At 59.9% G+C, this 17,615-nt stretch overlaps 1 protein-coding gene across 1 annotated transcript in view; it reads right to left on the bottom strand.

Moving 5' to 3' along the window:
• Positions 1-1,037: 1,037 nt before the first annotated feature.
• The window catches only part of EMID1 (EMI domain containing 1), a 28,343-nt gene continuing 11,765 nt past the window's right edge, over positions 1,038-17,615 (bottom strand). Inside the window, exons 5-17 of the mRNA XM_028146783.2 lie at positions 16,978-17,039; positions 15,933-16,053; positions 15,698-15,748; positions 15,539-15,628; positions 14,605-14,751; positions 13,607-13,696; positions 13,270-13,322; positions 12,739-12,801; positions 12,590-12,634; positions 11,207-11,251; positions 4,997-5,087; positions 1,575-1,802; positions 1,038-1,381 (exon numbers count right to left, since the gene is read on the bottom strand). Coding sequence (XP_028002584.2) covers positions 1,678-1,802; positions 4,997-5,087; positions 11,207-11,251; positions 12,590-12,634; positions 12,739-12,801; positions 13,270-13,322; positions 13,607-13,696; positions 14,605-14,751; positions 15,539-15,628; positions 15,698-15,748; positions 15,933-16,053; positions 16,978-17,039 — 983 coding nt within the window. The 3' untranslated portion in view covers positions 1,038-1,381; positions 1,575-1,677. The remainder of the gene's footprint in view (positions 1,382-1,574; positions 1,803-4,996; positions 5,088-11,206; positions 11,252-12,589; positions 12,635-12,738; positions 12,802-13,269; positions 13,323-13,606; positions 13,697-14,604; positions 14,752-15,538; positions 15,629-15,697; positions 15,749-15,932; positions 16,054-16,977; positions 17,040-17,615) is intronic.

Here is a 17,615-nt window from a genome sequence, read left to right as displayed (position 1 = left end):
GTATCCGACTCTTCCGTGTTGGCATCTGGCATCGGGATGAATGAATGAATGAATGAATGAAGGAACAGAACCAACAGCCAATTGCAGAGAGCAGCTCCCTGAGGTCCAGATGCAGTTACTGTCTCTGCACACAGCCTCTTCCTCCGGGACGCTGTCCTCCACCTCGGGTCTTGCTGAGGAGCATTCTTAATCGCCTGTTTCCCAGCTCATTTCTACCCACCTGCCTGTCTCAGCCTACACAGTCCTCCAGGCAGCCCTCCCTGATTGCCCAGGAGTACCATCCCTTTGCTGTCCCCAGCCCCCAGTGTACCCGCTGGACAGGGCCCAATTCAGTCTGTCTCCTAGGCCCAGCTCAGAGCAGGCAGGAGGCTGGCTGGCGGCTGTGCACTGCTGGGCCCCTTGGGCAGGAAGCAAAGGGTGGGGGTGCTGTGGGGGAGAAGCTTCCTCAGCTTTGAAGTGGCAGCTCCTCCCTCCAGGCCCCCTCAGGCCTTGGCCCTTCCCAGACAGAGCTAAGAGGGCAGGGGGTTGGGCGGGGTGTGTGTGTGTGTGATTTTCAAATGGGCTGGGGGAGGGGTAAGGCGGAGGGGCACCTGGGAAGCTGGACTTTGAGGGGTGGTGCAGGGGCTGCGTCCCGGAGCAGTCGGCACTGCGTACCTGGAGACTGACCTGCTGTTGGTCACCATCTTGGGGCCCAGAAACAGACTGGGGAGTCTGAGGCCCCGCCATCGCTTTCATTTCCTCGGTTGTGCAAACAGGCGCAGAAGCTGCTGGGCACCCAGGCCAGAAGCTGGCCTCAGGCTTGGCAGCTCCTTGCTCCCCAGGCCCCTCAGACCCACAGCCACTGGACACCTGGCCGGCGGGCGGGGTGGCCTGAGCCTCTGCTCTGCGGACCTCCCCCTGGCCGCAGCTGCCCAGGTGATGGCCAGGGAGCGCCGGCCCTCAGCACAGGCCAGCCTCACACCTGCTCTGCAGTGAAGGCCCCTGGCCTTGCCCGCTGCCCCATCAAAGCACACACTGAGACCAGGCTGGGTGGGGCGTCAGGCTGGGCCTTTATTGGCCGGTAGGCACCTACTTCCTGGTGTCAGTCACAGGTGGCTCCTCCCTTTCCATGTCCCTGCCCCCCTCCCCACAACCTGGGGCACAGGAGTAGCTTGGGGCTCTGGGGACAGAACTCAGTCGAAGAGTCCACACATCTGTCAGCTCAGGCAGCTTGACTCGGGGTTGGGAACCCAGCACCAGAAACCAGGAAACGAGAGAAGAGGTTCGGGGTCTGATGGGGAGGGAGGGAGGCGAGTCTGCCCTCCTTCAAGTCCCTGCATGTGCTGAGGGCCAGGCAGAGCGTCAGCTCCCACGGTGCCTGCAGGCCCGGATGCCTGGGCAGCTGATGGGAAGACAAACCGCCAACCTGAACCTGCCGCCCCCTCCCTGCAGGCCTGCATCACCCCATTTCACGGAGGGGAACAGGCCCAGGGCCCCGAGCAAGGCCCCACCCCCCTCCTGGGCCACCTCTCCGCAGGCCCCGTCCCTGCTGAGCCTCCTACGTGCCTGGGGTGCCAGGACCTCGACCTGCTTACCCCCGAGGCCGAGGCGGCAGAGGGACCCTGAGGACATTAATAAATAGGATGGGTGGTCCCTAGAGGCAGCTGGCCTAGTCCACCTGAGGGGCCACCGCCACCCTCAGCCTCTCTCGTTGCGGCTCCTGGGGGCCACGATCCGGTAGTTGGTTGCGTGTCCTCCCCTCTTGCCCCGGAGGAGGGTGGGGGTGCCCATGCCGGCAGGGCCTGCCCCTGACCCCTCTGGTTCTGCCGGAGGGAAGGAGAGAGGCAGGGTTAGTGAGGTCTATGTGAGGCACCCACCGCCCCTTGGCCCTCTGGGGGGCGGGAGACTGGGCACTCAGCCAGGTGTACTCTGCCCTGGCATCCAGGAGGCAGAGCTGCAGGAAAAGGGGGGTCTGCAAACCGGTTAGGGCCCCCCCGCCTCAAGGAGTTATCAGCCCCCAGCCCAGTGAGGGCACTTGGGGCCTCTGATTTTCTGTCCAGTGGGGATCAATGGACCCACCACGTTCCCGAAATGCTTGGTATGTAGTGAGTGCTCCCTAAGAACCTTTTTTTTCTTTTCTACATTTTGGGGTGAAGGTATGCTCTGAATCATCCCCGTTTCACAGCTGGGTAAACTAAGGCCAAAGGACAGACTCACTTTTCCTGTCTCTGATTAGGCCACGTACGGCGGGGAAGGGTTTAGGAAGGCCAGGCCCTGCCACTGCCCTAGTCTGTGGCTCTGGGCTAACTGGACCTCTGTCGGGGTCTCATTGGTCTCATCTCTAAAACCAGCGGGGCAGTTCCAGTTGTACTCCGAGGTCCTGGCCAGCTCCTGTAATTATGGAAGTCGGCTCCCATTAGGCCACGGTGAGGTATGCCCCGGACTGGAAATGAGCAACACCCCAAGAGTGAAACGAATAATGGGCGTTCTTGCCACCTAGAGACCTATTCCTCCTTCAAAACCCAGAGCATGACCTGCCTCCTCTAGGAAGACTATCACTCCAGTCCCTCTCAAAGCTAGCTGAGCAGGCCAGGCCGGCGGGAGGCGGGCTGTTTTTCTAGGGGGAGAGCGGCGCTCAGGGAAAAGCCCCAGGATGGAGGCCTTGACTCCGCCTCCCAAACCCGGATCACAGGAGAGACGCGGCCTGGGCAGCACCAGCTTCCCGCGGAGGGCACAGCCTGGTCATAACCGGTAAGTCCCCGGCGCTGTGCCCCAGCCTCCCATGCAGCTCTGGGCTGAGATCTGGGGACCCGGGCAAATAAACACGTCCCAGTCCAGGGACGTTTCACGCCCTAAGTCAGGGAGGACGGCAGGAGGGAAGCAGAGCTCCAACACCAGCCAAGGCCAAGTCCTGGTCCCACCACGTCCCCGCTCTGTGGCCTCGGGCCAGTCACAGACCTGTGAGCCTCCTCTGGCTCGGGGACCACACTCCTGTTGTCACACCCTTAACGGCCTGAGTGCCAAGTGGCTTTCACAGTACGAGCTGGATGACTGTGGTCGTTGGGACGGTGAGCGTGTGACCATCAGTTAAATGATTAAATTCAGGGCCTTGTTTTCCTCTGGAACCCCCCCCCCCCCCCGCCAGTGCCTGGTGGAACAGAGGTGTCTGAACCTTTGCCGATGGAGCCCCAAGAACCAGGGCTTTAGGGGACCGACCTAGGGTGGACCCCTGACCTTAGCACTGCTGTCCCTATGGCCCCGAGGGAACCTCTGTCTTCACCTGTGAAATGGGTTGTAAGGACTCGGGAGGAGTGTAAATCCAGCCAGCGGTTACTATGGCTACGATGGTTATTCTTGATGGTATCCTAAACATGTCCCATCTGGGCCTTCAGTTAGCACCGCTGTGCACGAGGGGCCAACGGGGATGGTTTCATCTCCTCCTCCTCTGCTCCCCTCCTCCCCCACCCCTTCCAGGCCCACAACCGGAGCTGGCTCGTGGCCACAGAGTGGCCGTGGGCTTCCTAATGAGCAGCAGTTCCTCCCTGGGCTGCTGGAGGCAGAGCTGGCTGAGGGCGGCGGGGAGTAGATCCCAGGCCACAATGTGTCCCTCTGGCTCCTGCCTGAGGAGGTGGGGGACGCCTGGGATTAGGTCGTGGTCCCTCCTCCGGGAGAGGAAGGTCTGGGAGGTGGTCAGTTGTGTTCCTAGGAGTTAGAAGGGCCATGTGGTCTGTAAGGGGAGCTCCGGAAGCAGCCCACACACCCCTTCCAGTTCCGGGCCTTCGCCGTGACAACCCAGGACGCTGCGGGGGCTGCCCGTCCCACCTTCTCCCGCTGGCACCTTCCCTGACCTAACACCAGTGCCCCCTCTTCCAGGAAGTGTCTCTCTCCCCCCGGCCCCACTGAGAAGTGACTGTTCTCACCCACGTCCTTGGTGCTCCTGTACCCCAGGGACTTGTCGCTATAGATACGAAGGATCCCCTGCCACTCAATGGGCAGCTCCCCAAGGCAGGTATCCTTGGGACCTGCTAAGTGTTGGCCCAGACCTGGCATCCAGTAGGTGCACCCTACAGGTTTGTCGAATGAATGAGGCTTAGCCCTAGCCTTGGCCCACTTTGGCTGGTGGTGTGTGTCGGGGGCTCAATTCCCCCACTTGTAACATAGATGGGAGGGAGGCATGATGCTGAGACCCTGTGTGCACTGCTGAGCTAGGACTGGGTTGTGAGGTGGGGCCTCAGCAGGCAGGTGAGGAACGGGGTTGAGCCCTGAGGGTAGCTCATCCTTGTCTCTCCAGGGCCAGCCACAGACTACACTGCAGTGGGGAGACCTCCTTGGCCTGACCAGCCAGGCCCAGGGAGAGGCAACACCCACCTGGTGTCTAACCTCCTCTTGTGGCTCCCCAACTGCCTTCCAGGACCTTCTCAAACTGGGCCCTGCTACAGCCTTCAGCCCTCCGCAGTCTCACGGAACAGCCCCTTTAGGCTCCCTCTGGCTTCTTGGCTTTTGCCCATGTTATTCCTCTGCCTGTTCACTTGCCTCTGATCTTTGCCCTTCAGGGTTCCACTTAGCTGGTACCTCCTCCAGGGAGCCCTCCCTGAGACAACTTCCTCCTCCCCCACTCCCCACCCCGACCCCCAGCCCAGCCTGGGGCAGGGGCACTTCTGTGCTCTCACAGTTGCCGGTACTCACTCCACGGTGGTATTCCTCACCTTGGGTCTAAGGGCCAGTTCCAGGGCTCCCCCTGCACCCCCACAGCCTAAGCTCCATGAGAACAGGACTATGTCTATCTTATCTGTTGGAGCCCGTGCCAAGCTAGAAGCCGGGCACAGAGGAGGTGCTCACTCGAGAACTAGTGACCCTCGCCTCCCTGTGCCAGGCGCTGTCTGCTAGCTGGATGGAGGACTCAAGAATGCGTGTCCGCGGGCCTGGGTCCAGCATTGGGAGTCGCCTTCTGTGGCCCCAGGCCCTTCCCAGGCCCTTCCTGGAAGGGGCTGCCCCTGCCTGCCCACCCTGCCGTTACCTGGCCAGATGATGGCTTCCAGCAGGGTGACCCGTCTGGCCAGGAGCTCCAGCTGAGCCTGCTGCTGCAGGAAGCTCTGTAAGCTAGGAGCCTGATGGGAGATCGAGAAGAGCAGACGGTGCGAGTCCGGCCTCCGAGGGCAGGGCCGGGGAGCCCAGGGGGGTGTATGGGCCAGGCACCAGCTGGCTTCAAGGCAGGAGCCTGGGGGTGAGTCTCTGAGTGGGGACAGGGCTAGCCTGGCTCCTCATGTGACCAGATGGATGATGGGTCGAGAACTGGTGGGTGAGTTTCTGGGCTGAGATGAGGGCCTGACAGGCCCTTAAGGGGACCCTCAGGGGAGGGTAGGAGGACCAGAGGGAAACAGAAGCTGTCACGGGGATATCTGAGACCAGGAAGACCTGCTGGGAGAGCCTCTGGGGGCTTATGGGTGAGGGAGGATCAGAATTGGTGGATAGGATGTTACCCAGAGGCCCCTGGGGCCTGAGCCTGGTTCTGTCACTTGCAGTCCCCTGCATTTCTGGAGTCCAGCCCCATAACCTATTGTCCCTGTGGGCCTGGAGACTGGCTCTGTTACCCATGCTTTCTCTAGAGCTGAAGCCTGATCGAAGTCTGGATCCATTACCCATAATCCTCGGGCAGGTCTGGGCTCTGACTTTATTTCCCACAACCCCCTGCACTGTTGCAGTCTGGCTCTGTAACCCACAATCCCCTCCCTGCTGGTCTGGAGTTTGGCTTCATTGCGCATCTCTCCCAAGCTCAGAATCTGTCCCCTGCAGGCCTGGAAACCACATTACCCACAATGCCTGGAGGCCCAAGTCTGACCACAGAGGTGAGCCCCAGGCTCCCCTGCGTAGGAGGGACCAGTCACTGAGGGGTAGGTGGTCTTAGCCTCTCCGGCCTCATGACTGGGCCCAGGCAGCTCCACCCTGGAGGGCCTGGGCAAGGCTGGTGGGCAGGGGCTGGGCCGTCTGTCCGTCTGTCTGTCTCTACTCACCATAGAGCCCAATCATTGTTTCCAAGATTAAAACCCTCTCAGCTAAAATCTTCAAAGCCTCGCGTAGTTGGTGCAACCCCTCCCCCTGCGGAGGAAAGAGACAGATGCAGCCGTGAAGGGGGCAGGGGAGGGGGCCCTGCAAAGCCTGCTGGTGGCCCATGCCCCACCCTGGTCATGCACCTGCAGCCTGCACACCTGCCACAGCCCAGGGCCCACGGGCAGCCGGGACGAGGCCAGGAAAGGACGGGAGGGGGACAGAGCAGGCAGAAGCAGCCCCCTCGGTGAGTCCTGGTGGGTCCCAGCTGGCTGCTGTCTCCCCACACCCTTGCAAGTCCTGCTGCTCTGGGGGGCGAGGGGTGCCCAGTCCACAGCGGCCGCGCTGCTGAGCAGAGCCTGCCATGGAACCTGCCACAGACTGTGCCCCGCGGCCCCGTGTCTCTAATATTCTTTAAACTGACACACTGTTGGTCTATGTCCATCAGTGGGGTCAGGCTACTTACCAATGTTCTTTCCGTTTGAAATGAATATATACAAGTAAAATGCGAACATGTTCGAGTGGCATTGCTGTTGGGAAGCTGTGTTTAAAATGCTGGCCAAGCTGAGGGTCTGGCCCTGGTGCCCTCTCCCCAGTCCCTTCTCATTTGGGCTCATCCCGCCCAGGCCCCGACTGCGACCTGCCCGTATTCTGCAGGCCCAGGAGCCCAGCCCTCAGCCCCACCCTCTCTCCGAAGCAGCTTCTCTAGCGCCCAGGCCCAGAAAGCTACCCTCCTCCCGGGCCTCCACGATCTGGGGGGGGGGGGCTCCCTACTCCCAAGCCGTGCCAGCTGCTGCCCAGGGTCATGACAGAGACCACCAGCTGGCACTCACTCTCACCCGCTACCAATCTGTCTGTCCTTTCCTTCCACAGCATAGGGTCCAGGGTCTTGCCAAGCTCACACTCCCTTCCTCCTTGCCTAGTCCCGACTCAGCTAGCTCTGCGATGTAGGTATCTCAATTCCAACAGAGCCGCAGATGGCAAATATTTTTATAGATTTCAGAGAGGAAGGGAGAGGGAGAGAGAGAGAGAAACATCAATGGTGAGAATCATTGACCAGCTGCCTCCGGCACGCCCCCTACCGGGGATTGAGCCCGCAACCCGGGCATGTGCCCTTGACCATAATCGAACCCAGGACCCTTCAGTCCGCAGGCCGACGCTCTATCCACTGAGCCACACCGCCAAACCGGCCAGGGCAGCCCACTGTGGTCTAACCCACTGTGACTGTTATGATCCAGGTGTTCTGTCCACATCACGTGGATTGAGCTTCCCTCGGGCCCCTGAATGGCTATTGCAGCCTGGGGTGGGGGGGTCACAGGGTCACCACAGGCTGTACACCAAAGTGATCTCTCTTCAAGTATTACGGGAGGAGGATCTAAAAATGGATGACCTTCAAAAATGATGTTAGACTACATCCCGGCATGGACAGTGGGACAAGCGGACGTCACGAGCCTCCTGATGAGGCGCAGCCAGAGGCACCGCATCCCTCCCAAGTGCTCCTGCCAGGAGCATCTACCCTGCCTCTCACCACCAGGAACCAACCAGACAAGTCCACACGGTGGAACATTCACAGAAAGGCAGAGTCAAGAGAAAGAAAAAGGGGCAGGGGGCCCATCCTAGCTTAAAGGAGATGACAGATGCCCAGCCCGGCGTGGCTCAGTGGTTGAGCATCGACCTCTGAACCAGGAGGTCATGGTTCAATTCCCGGTCAGGGCACATGCCTGGGTTGCAGGCTCGATTCCCAGTGTGGGGCGTGCAGGAGGCAGCCGATCCATGATCCTCTCTCATCATTGATGTTTCTATATCTCTTCCCCCCTCTCCCTTCCTCTCTGTAATTAATAAAATATATATATTTTAAAAAGAGACTATAAGGTGCTAAAAAATAAAGACTAGAGGCACAACCAAATGTAATGTACGAATCTTGATGAGAAGTTTAAAGAAACAGCTATAAAAGGCATTTGGGTACCATGATAACGTTTGTATGTGTTACATAGTAAGTGGCATCAATGCGCTGGATTCATGCCAGCTTTCCTGCTGTGACAGTGGTACGGTGGCTCTTTGGGAGAATGTCCGTCATCTTCTGAGATGCACACTGATGTGTTAGGGGAGATGTGGATGAAGTGTGAAACTTACTTTCCATGGATTAGAAAAAAGGTCCGTAAATATATAAAGAGAGAAAGATAGAGCAAATGTGGCAAAATACGAAGGGGAGAGTGATGTTCATTGTAACCAACATTTCAGCGTATTTGAAAGTTTTCAAAATAAAAATTTTGAAAAAAATGAAAAAAAAAAAAAGATTCTGCTATTTGGATCCCTCCCTAGATGGGGGGGCCTGCTGTTTGCATTGATGACACCCCAGTGCTGCCCCCCCCTCCTACCCCCCCACCCCCCACCTGGCCTGAGTGCCAGGGCCTGTTGAATGCTTCCACTTGGCCATCATAGACGTCTCCCATTTTCCATGGACAAAACTCTCCTTTTACTGTTGTGTGTCTCCCTTAACTTCTCGCTCCCCCTCGCAGCCAAACTAGGACCCAAACGTCGCTTAGCTCCCGTGACACCTGCCCATCCTCAGTCCCCATTCCCCGTTCCAGCCCCTGGTCTCTCGCCATTACGACCACGACAGCCTTCCACCTCCAGCCTTCCACCTCGTCTCTTTCTGCTTTTCCCATTCGTTCTCCACAGGGTCACAGAGGCACCTTCTGACCACATCTGTTTCCTGCTCATAACGATTTCAATGACGCCCCACTGCTCGGAGAACACAATTCACATTCCTCAACATGGTCTCCTAAGTCCTGACCTCTGTCCTTCACACTCTGCTACTCCAAGTGCAAACACACGGTGCCCTGCTCCTCGGTCTGGACACCCTTTGCCTGGTTAATGTATCTTACTGTCCACCAGGAAGATGCTAAAGCCACGCCCCCAGCCCCCATCACAGCTGAGCTCCCCCTGTCCGGTTGCTGCTGGTTACTAGTCTGTTTTCCCCGCACCCCAACCCACCCCACCCCACCCCACTGTGACCACCGGGAGGGTGGGGCCAGTGTCCAAATTGCATCTATGTCCTGGGGCCTGGGGCCCACCGAGGCGGTGCTTGGGGGGATGTTAGCTGGTTCCCCCAGTCCTGGGAGCTGAAAAGCCTGGGCTTCGGTTCCAGCTCTGCCAACCATTTGCTCTGTGGGGTTGGGCCTCGGTTTTTTCCGGTATAAATACGGGATACAAGCTTTGTTCTAGATAAGCTGGCTCACCTCAGTCACTCCCTAGCAGTGCCTGCAGTGCGTGCACATGGCCACTGGGTGTCACTGCTGAGCCACAGCGGGGCCAGGGGCTCCGAAGCGGGGTAGGAAGAGTGTGTGTATAGGAGTCCCCAGGGCCCTTCCCCACACTGGACCTCATTCCCACCTGCTCCCAACAGAACAGCTCCCGCAGCCTCCAAAGCCTCATGCAGCCCCCGGCCCAGCAGGCCCCCTCCCAGGTAGGCAGCAAGCAGGGGCAGAAGTGCAGGAGGGGGAGGGGGAGAGGGAGGCAGGTGGGTGGGCAGGGGCCCTGCTACCTCGTGGGGCCCCTCCCACAGGTGGTCCTGAGTTTGAGGCCTGATCTGGGATAGTTCAGGCATCTGTCCTCCTGCTGGGATCCCCATGCAGGGATGGGGGTGCTGAGCCTAGTTCATACTTCACCTCGCTCTCCCGCCTTCCCTGGGCTGGGTGGAAAGTGTGATGGGAGGGGCCAGCGAAGGAGCTGAGGAGAGGCGGAGAGCCGGCCTCACGCGGGTCTGCCGGATCCCCAGCCCGGCTCATGCCCCTATGGAAGTATGCTTAAGAGGCTCTGGAGCCACACGGGGGTGGGGGTGGGGTAGGGGAGAGGTGGGGTGGCAGTGAGGAGCTGGGAGAGGCTTGCCAGAAAGGTAGCAGGACCCCAGAAGTCGTGGAAAGACATGGGGTTGGACTCGTGCAGGGTGGGGGACTCCCACGGCTGTATCCATCACTGACCCCACGATCAGGAGCAGAGAGGGCAAGGCAGGCGCCGGGGGCTTCCCGTGTCCTCGCCAGCTAGTGCCTGCCAGGGAGCAGGACTTCCCAGCCAGACTGCACCAGGGATGGGGGCGGGGGAGAGGGAGGCACAGGGTCAGCCTCCGAAAGCGCTTCCCAGGTGTCTCTCCTATAGGGGCGCCTGCCCTATCCTGTCCATTTCCCAATGTCACCTATGTCGGCGACCTATGTCCCTGCATTTAGGGGCTTCTGGGCCTCTCGCGGGGTGTCTCTCGGGCAGGTAGATTTCTAGGCCCTGAGATTCATTCTCGGCAACTATCTCCGGTGAGTGTGAAGGTTTCTGGGACCCCACCTGTGGTTTCTCGGTGCCCTTTCTCTTTTATTCTGTCTCCTGTGTACGTGACAGTTTCTAGGCCCCCCTCCCCACTCTTCATGGGCTTCCTCTGTGCAGGGTGCCTCCTAGATCCCCTCGTCTCATTTTCTGTGGTTCTCCTGTGCCCGTAACCGTTTCTAGGTGTCCCCTCCCATTCCTCCTGGGCCTCCTATGTATGTGACGGTGCCTAGGACTTGGTGTTCATTATAGGGCTTTTGGGCATAGTGGAGTCTAGGCCACTGAGCTCATTTACCGTCTACATTAGATGCACGGCAGTTTCTAGGCCTCCCTTCCCGTGCTCCGTGAATTTCCTCCGTGTATGATGGTGTCTAGGTGCCCTGTACCGCTTACCGGGGGCTCCTGGGTACCTCAGCATTCCCAGCCTCCCCACCCGTATAGGTTCCGTGGGTTTCCTAAGGCCCCCATCCCATCCCTCATGCGTCCCCTTCTCCTGTGGACAGGGGAGCAGACGCCACAGCCCTGGCTCGAAGAGGGCCATGGAGGTGGGGGAGGGATGCAGTCTGGACTGGGTCAGCCCCCACTGCCCGGGAGGACAGGCAGGGACACCCTGGCCTGGAGAGGCCGCAGAGGGAAGGCGGAGGCAGGGACGTGAAGGCAGAGACAGACAGCGTGGGGTCTCCTGAGGAGGCTGGCCCTGCCCCGTCGGGAGGGACGGGAGAAGGGAGGGGGCTAGGCCTGAGGACGGTCAAGGCTCCTCCCTGGGAGACCAGGTTGCACTGGGGATGTGGCTGGGGTGCCCCCACCCCAAAACAATCTCCTGAGTGTCCAGGGCAGGCGGGGGCAGCCGTGCAGGCCCTGAGCTTACCCAATGGCTCTTCTCACCGGGGTCTCCTTTGGGGCCAGGTTCTCCCTGCAAGGAGAAATAGAGGTAGAAGCATCCGAGCCTGTTTGGCTCAGTGGATAGAGCGTCAGCCCTCGGACTGCAGGGTCCCAGGTTCGATTCCAGTCAAGGGCAGGTACCCGGGTTGCAGATTCCCCAGCCCTGGTTGGGGTGTGTGCAGGAGGCAACCAATCAATGTGTCTCTCTCACATCGATGTTTCTCTCTGTCTCTCCCTCTCCCTTCCACTTGCTCTAAAAATCAATGGAAAAATATCCTCGGGTGAGGATTAACAAAAAACAAAAAAATAGAAAGAAAGAAAGAAAGAAGGAAGGAAGGAAGGAAGGAAGGAAGGAAGGAAGGAAGGAAGGGAAGGAAAAAAAATAGAGGCAGAAGCAATGAGAGAGGAAGGGAGGGAGGGGAGAAGGAAAGGGGAAGAGAGAGACCTATTGAAGGAGGCAGAGAGATGAGAGAGAGAGACAGAGAGCAGCTTGCATTGGATTAACACGAGATAACATGCAGAGAACAACTGTTTGAAGGCAATGGAGAGTGATAGAGAGCAGCCAGAAACTGGAGGACGTTTGGCCTTTGACAGAAGGAAACTGCCCTGGGTAGCATCCATATATGCATAGCTTTTCCCTGAAGGGTATACCCCAGCTCCCCTCAGTCCCGCAAACAGCTCGAGCAGAAAGTGTTCGTTTTATTGGCCTGAGGAGTCGGAGGTCAAAACTGATAGGACTGCAAGGAGGCCCGGATCGGTCCGCTATTGTAGTTGGAGGCATTACCACTCTCTGTCAGGAATGGACAGGTCGGACATCCCTCGAGGGGTCCCAGATTGGAGAGGGTGCAGGCTGGGCTGAGGGACACACACCCCCACCCCCCCACCCCCCCGCGTGCACAAATTTCATGCACCGGGCCTCTAGTATATACCATAAAACACGAAACAAAATAGAATTCAAGACAAAGAAAGAAAGATATGTATCTCGTAAAGATAAAAGGGCCAAGAAGACAATAGAATACTGAATGTGTACGCACCTAACAACAAAACTTAGAAATCCATGAAGCAAAAACTGACCAAACTGAAGGGAGAAACAGACAAATCTACCATTATAGCTGGAGGGATAGAGAAATACAGGGAGTTGAAGACATACAGACACAGAGCGAGAGAGAAACAGATACAGAGCCTGTGAGATGGAGGTGGCTGGACCTTAGGAGGCTGACGAACCCGAGACAGGGAGGAAGGAGATGGAGCACGCCCTGGACCGGGCAGGGAGGGTCAGGGGCTCTGGCCACAGGGGCTGCAGCCAGAGCAGGGGCCTGTGCCTATAGGATCCTGAAGGGGGTGCTGCAGGGTGGGCAGCATCACTCACCCGCTGTCCCATGGAGCCTTGGGGGCCTGGCTCTCCACGCAGTCCCTGTGTGGGAGGGAGGAGAGGTATGGAGTCAGCTGTTGGGGTGTCTGATCCAGAGCCCCTAAGCCTCCCCAGAACCCTCCATCCGGGGCCAATTCAGTACTCACTCTCTCACCCTTTTCTCCTGGGTGGCCAGAGATTCCTTGGGGTCCAGTGGGGCCTGGGGGTCCCTGAGCAACAAGACAGGGCTTCAGCCTTGAGCTGGGGCAGGGTAGAGCGGGCAGGGTCTTGGTGGTGGTGGGGGGGAGGGGCGGGCAGAGGGGTTGTGGGGGGGAAGCTCCAGCTTGGCCTGGGCCTCGGGGCCCTTCACACATCCAACGACAGGCACACAGAGGGACGTGCAGACAGCTCAGTGTCCACAACGCTGGCCCTGGAACCAACAGTCCCCACCTTGACCTGGAGGTCGCCATGTGCTGGCCACAGCCCTAGGGCAAGTTCCCGCCACCTCTCTCGGCCTTAGGTGCTGACAGCAGTGCTTCTTGTTACATGGATTGAACGAGAAGCTTTAGGAAAAGTAGTGTGTCTATTCCGTGCTCCATACATGCTCGGATGAAGGGATGAAAGGATGGATGGGTGGAGGATGGATGGGTGAGTGGACAGATGGGAAGACGAGTGAGAGTACGAGGAGAAATACTCACTGTATGTCCAGGACTCCCAGGGATGCCCATGGGACCAGGAGGTCCGGGGGGACCTGGAATAAGACAGGATGTCCTAGAGACTTGCCTTCGGGTGGTGAACGCACAATACAATATACAGATGATGTATTACACAATGACACCTGAACCCTATATAATTTTATTAACCAATGTCACCCCAATAAATGCAATTAAAAAGCAAAAAGACAGGATATCCCCAGGACCAATGCAGAGTACAATGGCAGGAAGTTTACCATCATCTCCCTCCTGACAGCCACAGCGCTAGGCCCCCTGCCACCCCTCAACCCCACCCCGAACCCCAGACCTGGGCTCAACTTACCGATAGGCCCTGGGGGCCCAGGCGGCCCAGCTGGTCCCTGGGGCCAGTGGCTGCTGGTCTCAGTGAAGGTGTTAGACAGAAACGGGTCCCCTGCAGGAGGAAAGATGAGGAGGGGGCAGGGCTGGGTGGGGTGGGGCTTGGGCAGAGAGGGGCAGGCCTGGAGGTCCCCTTTCTCCAGGGATGCCCACAGCTCCAAGCTGGCTAGGACTGCCCTGAGGGACATGGGGGACAGTGGGGATGGGGGAGAGTGTTGGCCCAGAAGGCAGAGAGACCTGGGTTCTAACCCTGCCACAGTCTAGCTGGTGACATCCAGTGAGACTCTCCACCTTGCTGGGCCTGTACTGTCACATGTCCAGTGGGAATAATGACAAAAGCTACCATTTCTTGGACCACCTACGTTGAGCCAGGCTTCTGTGCACGAGTGCCACAGAGCGCTGGGAGGTCAGCACTGTCGTTATTCCCATTGTACAGGTGAGGAAACTGAGGCTTGGAGAGGGAGAACGAATGGATGGGGCACCAGTATGACGCAGACAGGGTTGAACCTGGCACTCCAAGCTCTGACCTCTGGCATCACACGTGTAGGTGGGGCTGGGGAGGGGCTGAAGGATGAACGTCGGGGCCTAGCTAGGTGGAGGGGGCCGGGGCTGCTCTGAGCACAGGGGCGGGGCTGTGGCCTTGACCTTCCCTGTGCTCGGAGGGCTGGCTCCTGGCCAGCGCCAAGGCTTGGCGGGAGGGCCTGATGCCAGACGGCTCCAGGCACAGGCTCAGAGGCCTCCTGGGTGTGAGGCCAGTCCCCACGCCCTGGCTGTGTGGCTTCCCCTCTCTGGCCATCAGTGAACAGTGGGGGACAACAGCGCCCGTCCGAGGACGGGGTGACCTGAGGCTGACCAAGAGCAAGCTCTACAAGAGCCTGGTAGGCAGCAGTGACATTGTGGTGACGCTTTATGCCAGCCTCATCCCCCCCCGCCCCGGACCTGCTGTGACCCGGGGGGACTCACCATGCTCAGAGATCCGGGCGTGGGGTGGTCCAACGGGGGCTGGGGGGCCGGGGGGCCCAGGGGGCCCTGGGGGGCCTGGAGGTCCCCTTTCTCCAGGGATGCCCACAGCTCCGTCCTGGCCAGGGCTCCCTGGGGGGCCCTGTGGACCTGCAACGGAACCAGGGGGATGGGAGGGGATGCAGGAGGCAGAGGGGCCCCGGCGGCTGCCAGGGGCAGGATCAGGCAGCCTGGGGCAGCGGGGAGGGCTCCGGAGGCCACAGGTCAGGGCAATTCCTGGCTCTGACTTCCCTGGCCCTTTATTGGGAGAGAAAACACAGCCCTCCCTGGGGCGTTAGGGCAAGGGACACTGGTGCTCAGTAAATGCTGACTTCCGGAATGTTTCCAGAATGTTCTCTCCTCTCCCTTCCAGGGCGTTGCATGTGCCGTTCCCTCTGCTGTTCCTGGTGTACACGCGGGCCATCCTTTAGGCCTCACCTGAGAGGTCACTCCTACTGGGAGGCCCTCCCCGCCCCACCCACCCCATCCAGGCCGGGTCTGGGAGCCCTTCCTTGGGGCTCGCTTACCTGCAATGTCCCCCTAACAACCCTGGTCCCTGCTGTTTCCCGTCCGCCCAGGCCTACCCTTCCACCATCGGGGAGCTCCGGGAGGGCAGGCACTGGTCGGAGCCCACCCCGGTGCCCAGCTCGGAGCCTGCTGGGAGTAGCTTCCCAGGGAACACGGGCCACGGGAATACGAAAGAGGGTTTCGAGGAGCCCGGGCCTGAGGGGGGCACCCTTGGACGGTGGTGAGTGAGACAAGCGAGTGGAAGGGGCCCGGGCCACCCCTGGCTACGTCAGGGTCGGGGAAGGAAGATCCCAGCCTGGGTTCACCAGGGAGCCGGGGCGGGGGGAGGGCTGGCCAGGAAAGTTAGGGGGGCAGTGCCGTGGACACTCACCTGGGGGGCCTCTCATTCCTGTTGGGCCCCGGCTGCCAATGTCTCCCTTGGGGCCAACGGGCCCGGGAAGTCCCCGGGCACCAACTCGGTCTGGGGGAGAAATCTCATCAGCTCTGGCCTCGCTCCTGCCCCGACCCCGGCCCCCCAGCCAGCACCTACCATCTCGAGGGAGCAGCGGGGCCCTCGGGGTTTCTCTGGCTCCGGGCAGCCCTGGAGTTGGGGGGTGGGGGTGGGGTCTGTGTCATCCAGAGTCCCTGCCACCAGAGGAGGTGGGGGCAGGGTCTGCTGGGCCCCCCAGGACCCCAGAGAGACCAGGGAAGACCCAGGCCCACAAGGGGGTGGAGCTGGGAGCCGGCAGCGGAGACGGGCATCTCATTCCCACTGACCAACTCACCTCGGAGGTCTCCATCCCCAGGGCTGCCCTGGGCAGCTGGGGAGCCCCAGAGAGGGGCGGGGTCCTCGGGGGCTGCTGGGGTTGGGGGCACCGCCTGCTGGGTAACAGTCAGCACAGCCACCTGTGGAGAAAGAGGGAGAGGAAGAGAGATGGATGGGGTGGGTACCAGGGCCTCACCAGGGACAGGCCAGCCAATGGGCTGCAGGGTGGGGCGTGCAGGAGGCAGCCAATCAATGACTCTCATCATTGATGTTTCTCTCTCTCCCTCTCTCTCCCCTCCCCATCCCTTCTTCTCTGAAATCAATTAAAAATATATATCTTAAAAAATGGAGGAGGTGTTCAGGGCTGTCCAATATTCCACGGCGCCTTGCTCCCTAATGATAAAACCAACCCCTTCTGTTCTCTGGTTTTCAGAATTCCCGGTGAACAGTCAGCACTGTGGTAAACAGCGTCACATCTGGTCTCCTTAAGATCAATTCCCAGAGGCAGGAGTAACGGAGGGGAGGAGGTGCGGGCAGCGTGTACGCCTCCGCACGATCGGGGAAAAGGTGCTTACAGGTGACGGCCTCTCCCTCCGGGGCACAGGCGGCGGCTGCGAATGGTTTGTGGGTAGGTTGGTCAGGGTTCTGAGGTTTTTATGTTCCTGAAAACACGAGCGTCTTACTTTTTAACTGTTCAAACCTTTCTGAGAGAACGTGTGGGATGTGCAAGAGATGATCTGCTTTTGAAACTGGGAGATGGGGATAAAGGATGAAGGTGATGGGGCAAGGAGGAGCCTAGCCATGAACCCTAGGGGTGTCGACAAATATCTGGCTGGGATGGGAATGGGGGTGCACGTGGGGGGAAGTTCGTGGGACTCCTGGAGGAGGAGCCGGCTTCCCGGGCAGGGGCACGGTGGGAGAGGCCAAGAAAGCCGGCTGGACCAGACGGGAGGCGGGTGGGGGAGGGGGGGCGGCAGGGAAGCTGCCTGCCCATGGATGCTGTGAGCACGGGGTGCAGAGCGGGGGTGGGGAGGCTGGGGACGAGGGGACAGCTGCTCACCCACCTTGGCCTCCAGCACCTTCAGCCGCTCCGCCAGGTCCGACACTCTGCTGCAGTTGACACAACCTGGAGGAAGTGAACGGACACCTGAGGACGCCCGCCCATGAGGCAGCCCCGCCCAGCCCAGCCCAGCCCAGCCCAGGGGAGACGCTGCAGGAATGGCCTGTCCAGGGGGGACCATGCCCTGCAGGCTTCCCCCAGAGCAGGACCAGGGAGCCAACTCCAGCCGCCTTGGCATCCAAAAGGACTCCTTTCCGGGAAGCGGGGGCAGGAAATCCTGTGGCTTCCCCCCGGGCGGGGCTGCCTGGGCTTGCTGGCTTTGGGGACGGACGACACATTAGAGTCTGGACTGGGCTGGTCTCAGAGGTGCCACCCCCTGACCCTCCCTCCAGAACTACTGCCCGGGGCCTGCAGCCTCCTCGGCTACACCCCTTCGCTATTTGTGACAGTTCTGGCTGGTTCCTGAGCCTCCTGGTGGCCGGGCCCTGTGGAGAGCTCGACAAGCCAGTCTCTCCCATCCTCACCGTGATCCTGTGCTTCAGGACAAGTGTCACCCGTTCACACCTGAGGGCACTGAGCTCAGTAACAGGCACAGAGCCTACGGTCGAGTCTCAGCGCCGCCCCTTCCCGGCGGTGGGGCCT

Source organism: Eptesicus fuscus, chromosome 23 (assembly GCF_027574615.1).
Source record: "Eptesicus fuscus isolate TK198812 chromosome 23, DD_ASM_mEF_20220401, whole genome shotgun sequence".
Taxonomy (NCBI): Eukaryota; Metazoa; Chordata; class Mammalia; order Chiroptera; family Vespertilionidae; genus Eptesicus; species Eptesicus fuscus.
This window is presented reverse-complemented; position numbering and strand designations above follow the sequence as displayed.